The sequence below is a fragment of the Cariama cristata genome, unplaced genomic scaffold (genome assembly GCF_000690535.1).
Source record: "Cariama cristata isolate BGI_N322 unplaced genomic scaffold, ASM69053v1 scaffold37803, whole genome shotgun sequence".
NCBI classification, from domain to species: Eukaryota; Metazoa; Chordata; class Aves; order Cariamiformes; family Cariamidae; genus Cariama; species Cariama cristata.
In genome coordinates this window covers 23,647-31,431 of record NW_009608495.1, presented here as the reverse complement: position 1 = coordinate 31,431, position 7,785 = coordinate 23,647, and the positions used below count along the sequence as shown (strand labels likewise).

At 45.2% G+C, this 7,785-nt stretch overlaps 1 protein-coding gene across 1 annotated transcript; it reads left to right on the top strand.

Annotated features, from left to right (window-relative positions):
• Positions 1–294: 294 nt before the first annotated feature.
• ZC2HC1C (zinc finger, C2HC-type containing 1C) lies at positions 295–2,448 on the top strand (the record flags this gene model as incomplete). The annotated part of the gene is given in 3 exon segments (XM_009697150.1): positions 295–542; positions 544–1,513; positions 2,182–2,448. Coding segments are annotated over 3 exon segments (1,485 nt in total), but the record flags the coding sequence as incomplete, so codon positions are not given.
• Positions 2,449–7,785: the final 5,337 nt, after the last annotated feature.

The window sequence follows — 7,785 nt, the reverse complement described above, 5'->3', positions numbered from 1 at the left end:
ACTTTCCCTGGCAGCACGGTGTATTTCTGCTGCTGCCATGATCAGACAGGGCTCAGAAAGCAAAATAAAAGCGTGTCTTATTTCTGGCTGCATAAATGATCGGGGTTGGAAGAGGCAGCATCAGAGCTCCCTAGATGGGAGCAATGTGGAGATTTACAGAACCCAGAAAAGTTACAAAACATTTGCTAATATTTATTATAGCCTCTCATTGTAGCCTCCAGGTGTAGACTGTTAGGAGAAAATCATTCTGGTTTTGGAGAAGACAGTCTATAATGACTTTGCTTCTAATCTCAGGCTCTTTCTCAGACACTGAATGGCTTTGTGGATTCTGTGGTGGCAGCTACTAAGCTTGTTCTGGAATACCAGAAGAACAACTTTCAGTATGAACTCATACCTGACAAAGACAGAAGTTTAAAGGATCTCTATGCCCGAAAAAGCTGAAGCTATTCTTACTGTCTTTCTGGAGAAAGCAGCCAATACAGCTCCAGGCACGGAGGATTTTGTTCAGCTGGACTGCAGAGCAAGTATCTCACCAGTCAGACCAAGACTGCCAGCTAAATCAATAGCCAGACAGAAAGGAGTGAACCGTGCATATCCCTTGAAACCAATTTTTCACCACAAGGATGCAAGTGTTCCAGTGGTCAACACAGCACAGCTCAGAAGTTACCCATACATAGAGGAAGCTCCAAATAGTAGGCCTAGCTCAATGAGCAAAGGGAAGACTCCAGCAGGGAGGTGTCAGCTAGCTGCAGTGCTCTCTCCTTGCACAGCAGAGTCTAAACAGTCAGCCTTCCATTTATACAGGAGAGAGCAGAACTACATCCTAAATTTGGAGGCCGATGGACAGAACCTGGAAGAGGAAATTCGAAAGAAAGAAGACCTCCTTATAGAGAAGCTGAGGAGAACAAAGGAGGCGCTTATAAGGATTCAAAGAGAGAAGGAGCTTGTTGAGGCAGAGGAGAGAAGAGACAGAGAAGCAGAGAGAACCCATGAGCAAAAGGCTGCAAGGCACCCTGAGAAGAAAAATTTCAGCGTTGCAGTCAAGCCAGGTGATGGGGTCTTCGGTGGGGTGCAGTCTGCAAAGGCCACTATCCCCAAGCCTGGCACCACCCTCTATCCCCAAGAGCTGGCTATGGGGAAACTCAAGAAGGAGCGGCTGGTGGCCAGCAACAGCAAAATTCGAGACCGCATACCCACGGAGCATTTAGCCTTTTGTTCAGTGCTGGCCCCAAAACATAGGTCTTCTCCTTCTGCCCTCTCAGACCAAGATTCTGATGACCACCCATCCACAGATGTGCTGTACATGCAGGCTGCTGGTGCTGTGGAGCAGGGGGGACTCGGACAGTGCAGCTTCTGTGGACGTAAGTTTCTCTGCACCAGGCTTGAGAAGTACATGAGTATCTGTGGCAAGAGCCAAGGCTCCAAGAGGAAAGTGTTTGACTCCAGCAAGGCCAGAGCTAGGGGCACAAAACTGTAACAGTTTCAGCAGTGGAAGATCTCAGAGAGGCCTCAGGTAACATGAAGTCCCTTTGCCTTCCTTGATCCACATCTACTGCTCATGTCCCTTCCACCTCAACATCTAATTCTGACTGAGTTGTGAGCACCTTCATGTGTACATGGGGCTAAGAGAGACGATCCAGCTATTGCCTCTGAAGGTTCTTGCCAAATGGATAAATAGATCCTTTTAAAATCTAATAGATGGGGAGCCAGGGGTCCTAACTGACTTGTCTTTGTAACGTGTCAAGGGTGTAGTCCTGGAGAAAGCTTGCTGTAGTCACAATGCTCAGGATGCAGACTGGGTCTGCTGCAGTAAAGCTCTGTCACATTAAGGGCTGCAGGGAACTCACTGGAAATCCAGGTAATAACACAGGCTATTAAAATGAAGGCAGCGGAAACACGCAGCTCTGTTCCTGCAAAACAGCTATAGCATCCAGTTCCTTGGCCCTACTGCTTGCTTTTCTGCTTGTTCTCAAGCTCTTTCTAAGTATGGATGTCTCCCATCAGTATTTCCTTTAAATCCTCCTCGGTGCCGGTCTTTTTGATCACCTTTGTGCGATGCAGCTTCTCAGGGAGGGTTTTACATCAACAGGGATGGGAGACTCGAGATGGACCCCGAGCATAAGATTGAGAACAGAGACTGACAGTAGTGACAGTTGCTCTGACTGCCTTTCTGTTCTGCAGAATCAGCCACCCAGAAGGAACAACTGGAGGCAGAAGCACAAAATTTTCATCCAGACCCTGCGCCGGGCCCGCCAGGTGCAGTAAGTCCTCTCCAAGGGATGGGAGGTGTCTGACCTGCCCCCGTTGCCTCCCATTAAAAACCCAGACCACGTTCCCTGCCCCTACTGCAGACACCAGTTTGCTTCCTGAGCAGCTGAGACACATATTCCCAAATGTAAAACCATCAAGAATAGGCCCCCACCCCCACCTCAGAGGAGACACTGCTGAGGTGGTGTCCAACTGTACCTGCTGCTGTGATTCCCTGCCTGATTTCTGCCAGGTTTCCCACCACAGACACCTGTGCTTTCCCTAGTCTCAACACTGGCTGCGAGTATTGAGCTTGTATGTACAGCCAGTGAACAGCTCAGGATGTATAAGCAGAATACTAGAACCTGTGTACTTTGACCTGTGCCCTGGGTTGCCCCATGTGGGATGCCCCTCTGGGGGCCACTTCTCCTATCCAGTGAGCTCAACATGGTGTTTTAGTGTAGGTGTAACACTGTCACTGTTCAGCTCACCGAGCAGGAAAGAAAGGCTCTTGCTACAGGCTGTCAGCAGGACAGCGGCGAGGAGCAAGCCACCCATCAGAAAGGGGCTATTCTTCAGTATCATATTTTGCCTGTAGGTTAGGGAGGATTGGGCTCTTTTCTTTTTTTGTTTTGTTCCTAACAACACTACTGGTGTCTGATGTGAAGAGGGCTGCTCATCAATGGCTGTTGACTCAAGTGTTTTTCTTCTCCAAAAGCATAGAGTAGAGCTGTTCACAAAAAGAAGAGCTGGGCCAAACAGAGGACCTGCCTTTTGTTTGCTCTACTGCTCTGTAGGTGCAGATGTTCACTCCTGAACATGCTAACAGTGACAGTGGTTCTGGCTGGCGTAGTATTTTTATTGTAGCTACCTACAAGAGACTGGGATGTGAGGGATACCTTTTTTTTTTTTTTTTGCCAGAGAAAGGACTCTACATTCTTCAAAACTATTAAGCATTTAGACAAGGTATTTGGAAAAGTCAGGCAGAGGGAAGGGAGGAAGCTATGTAAGCAGTTCACTTTTTTGCAGTACAGAGACTGCTGTGTTCTTCTGGCCTTAGTACCTGTGCTACACAACAGGATCTAGAACTCTCACTTGGTCACTGCCCATGCCCTGTCTTATTTGTTGTAGCACTGTTCAGTTAAACAATGAAAGCTGTGTAGGCAGGTTTATTCCACGCTTGCTCTGCAGCAGACCAAGAGTTTATTCAGAAGCTCTTCTAGAATGCTGGTGTCAATCCTGGGGCTACATCTTACCAGCTGAAGATCTGTAACATTATCATTTAGAAATCCAGTATGACATTGTTTGAATTAGGAGAACTGGGAGAAGTATTATTAAATGCTTCCTCAACACAAGAAGCTCAGGATCAGAAACTCAAGGGCTTAGAAAAGCTAGCAGTAGCAGGCACCTACTGTTTCAAAGTCCGTATGTCAATTCATGTGCATAGAACAGCAGAGACATTCTGAACAAGGCAGGTCCTTGAGGCAACAGAACAACCATCCCGAAGTGTTACTTACCACGTACAATAGCGAGCACGCGGAGTCGGAAAAGGGTGGAAGAAGAACTATTTAATTACAGAATAATGCCACACAAGATCAAAAATAGGTCATGAATAAGCTCAGACTGGAAATTAGATTTCTAACCAGGAGACGAGTGAGGTCATGGAAAAACCTTCCAAATAGATTAGCACAGGCAAGGAACCTACATTGTTTCAAGATGGACTTAGAGAAGATCATGGAAGGGAGCATACTGCAGGAGCTGGAAATTAAGAATCGTGATACAGAGCATTTGTTCCTATCTCCAGGCTTCCTGTATAAAGTGTGAAGAACAGATCAGTGACAGTTCTGTGCCTTACTGTATCACTTTCAGGAACTGAGAAGGAATTTCCTTCCCATGGCAACCTTCCCTTCATTCCTAACTTGGTTTCTGATTTTTTTTATTTTTTAATTTCCATCTAAAATGTTTAAGAACTGCTACAGCTAAAAAAAGCCATACACCCCCTGCTCCCAGACAGTACACTAAGGAACTTCACATCAGAAAACCTGTTAGCTGTTTCACTCATATGTTCAGGGTAAATTAACAATTAGATTCAATATAAAAAAAAAAAACCTGGAGTTTTCCTGCAGGCCAAGTTGCTAGGGACCTCTAATAAAACACAGGGCTTGCACCCTTCCTTGAATCACCTGCTCATTTTCATCTTAGTTGCTGCAATGGTAGAGAATTATGACAAAAATGTACCCCTTCTTTTGCTTTCTTCTTGAGATGTAAGGTAGTTCTTGGTGATTTTGGCCCCATGCTAAAGTTCTTTGTCACAGACTGCTAAAGGGTCTTTTAGGGGAAATAGGTGTCCTACAGACCCTTTCAGAGAATTTTCTGCTTATAAATGGTGACAGTTCCTGCACATTTCTAAGTCATTTATTTTTCCAGATTCTGATTTTTAATATATTAGACTAGTTCTGTTGAGTAAAAGTTGTTTTAAATGGTCACAGAGTGGTTTGTGCTCTCAAAGTACGAATGACTACTTTGTATGAGAACGCTGCAACAGGAAGCAAACAAGGAACAAAAAAAATTCCAGCAGCTCCTTTTGGAAATCCTTCAGTAATGTAGCAGCAGCTCATGAGAACCTAGAAAAAGATAAAAGCAACTAGATTAAACTGGACTAGTCAGAAGCTGAATATGAAGAAATATTCCAGCCTTCAATGGGTGGACACGACTCCTACAGGAAGTTGGAGAGCTTCTGCCCTATAAATATGTGGGCAGAAATCTCAGTCCCTTAGCACACCTTAAAAAAACATGAAGGTCCCAGAAAGGGTCAGTGCTGCACTGTGTCAGCCAGGTATGAGCATACAAACCTAGAAGAGAGAAGAAACAGACTCAAAACAAGGGAAAAGAATTTGCTATATCCAAATTGATTGGAGAAGCAAGACCAATGCTTTAACTTCAGAGCTTCGAAATACAGGATAGCAAGAGGTGACAAGAGGTAGGAAAGGATAATCTGGAAGCTTTATGCCAGCCTCCTGGAATTAATGAAAGGTGTAACTGAATTAAACTAAGAGTAGTTAAGAAATTCAGTACCACTGCCTGTCTTGTAATCTTAACTCCATTTCCCTTGCACTACGTTTTATTGACCGCATTTAGTGGACGCTGAAAGTCAGCTTGTGCTGAGTGCAAATGGTGACTGGGGTAGATACACACAGAAAAGCTTCTGATACTTAAAATAAATCCATCTGTTGGGGACTTATCTTAAGTGACAGGCAAATGGCTAATGCTGAGATTGAAACTGTAGATTAAACAAAAGTTATTGAAACTAAATCACCAGGCTTCATTTGTTATCTTTGTTTCAGAGCAATCCCTGGGCAGTTCACCCCTCTTTGCTGAGCTATTGTTTAAGGTCAAGACAGACAGCAGTATCCAGAAAGTCTCTGATAACTGGTTTAAAACTTAGTAACAGTTTAGCCAAAGCATCAGGCTCAACACAGAGATTTACCCTGCTGCTTTGCTCTCATGGTTAGTGTTACGCTGGCACAACTCAAGCTATGTTTTTCATGGCAGCTCAACTTTCTTTTCTGCTACTGCAGTACAATCCCCCTCTCAGAGACATGCTGGATTTTCAAGTATCCAAACCTCTGGTGAATTTTAAGCCTTTAACCCAGCTCTGCCTCTCAAGACATTTCACAATTTACTAAAAACCCTGATAAAAAGAAAGACATAACGGGCATTAAGTAGTGTGCAGGAACAGGTGGCCAAGCAGGCGTCAGGCAGGCTCTCCCTTCTGTAGGCCTTAATGCTCAGTAGAAGCTGTTCCGAGAGAAACAGGTACTTCTTCCCTTTGAGCCTCTCTCTTCCTGTTACTCATTTCCCACTTGGCACTCAAACTGTTGAAATAAACACACACACAAAAGCCCCCTGACGTCACTAGGAGGAGATGCAGCAGCAAGAGAAAAGAGTTGTTGTTTGTTTGTTGTTTTGGGTTTTTTAATGAAAGGACACAGAACCTGACTTTTTTTCCCATAGCAAAGAACCTGCAAGCCCCTTGGCCCTCTTTCTATAAGCAAAAAACATAATCAAGCAGAATGCCGTGAAGCTAGCTGACTATATGCATATTTCCCCTTCCACTCTTGGGGGAGAAAAAAAAAAAAAAAAAAAAAAAAAAAAAAAAAAAGACTCTGACCACAGGAGAATGAGTTGAAATATTTATTTAAACAGAAACTCCAAACCACTCCACCCTTTAACCTTTCAAAAAAAGACAACGACAAACTAGTTTTCAGCCAGAGTGTCAGAGCAGGCATAAGTTGTGTTCCACTATAACAACTCAGTAGCAATACTAGCAGGAGACCAACACATATGGAGCTAGCACTGCAAGAAGGGGAGAAGTAAAAAGGGTTTGAAACTGCTCAAAGGCACTTCTGCCCACTTGCCCTTCCGTTTTCAGCTCAAGACGGAGGTGCTGGCTTTAAACTGCTTTTTTGGTTGCATAGCTGGCTAGTGTGAAATCCGTGGTCTGTAACAGGCACAACCTGGATAGCGTGAATCCTCTAAGGCACATATGAGATTGTGGAGCACAGGGCATCCTCTGTCAGGGACCCTAATCCTCCACTAGATCCAAGGGGAACCCAGTCTGTGCACCTAGCTTCCCAACTGCAGAGCATTGAGAAATGAGGATAGCAGTGCACGGCAGGAGAGCGACTCCCATCAGCTTGCTGCTTGCTTATTGGACATGGCTCAGGCTCAACTCTTCACTCCTCAAAGGCACTGCCGCAACGTGATCGACTCAATCATTTCCAACTGCAACAACAACCCTCAAGCCGGGACCCTAACCTGAGAACTGGCTCCAATGCACATGGGGGAAAGGAAATCGGAGTCACAAGGGCAACCAGGTGATGTGGCCGTGCCAGGGTGCCTGACAATCACCACCTCCCGGGAGGGCTGTCCTCCTGCCCTTCCTTCGGTAACAACGGACTGGCACACCAGTACGATCCTTGCCCTCGGCACTGCACTGGAGAGACTGCATTCGATTCAGCTCCAACATACTAGCAATAGGCACTAAAGAAGTATTTAAGGAGCATTAAGTTACAAGCAAATGGTTTGGCATCCACCTCTAGAGACAAATGGGGAATGCTGGCTCCCCCAGAACAGTCTCTCAAAGGAAGAAGTCTAGGAGAGGTGACAGGATATCCAACTCCAATAGATCTAAGGCAATTCTAGTGACCTGCCATTGATGGGGACGGTTTAAGCCTAATGAAATCACAACCCCACTCTCACAGCAAAGGTGAGAAGGACTCAGGAATCCTTAGAGGCTTCACGTAAGGCAGGGGAGGATAGCTGCTCCCAGGGATCTTACCAATCCCCAAAGCTTAGTTCAAAGTCAGTTTGCTAATAAATTTAAGGGGACTAAAATTAACCTCATTCTCTAACAGGAAACGAGGAAATCTTGAGCATCAGGCCATGCCACTTCCCATCTCCAATTTTCTTGGGAAAGCCTCTTGCTTCTAGAAAGGTGAACCAGACAGAGACTTGATCATTCGTGGTCATTGGGGA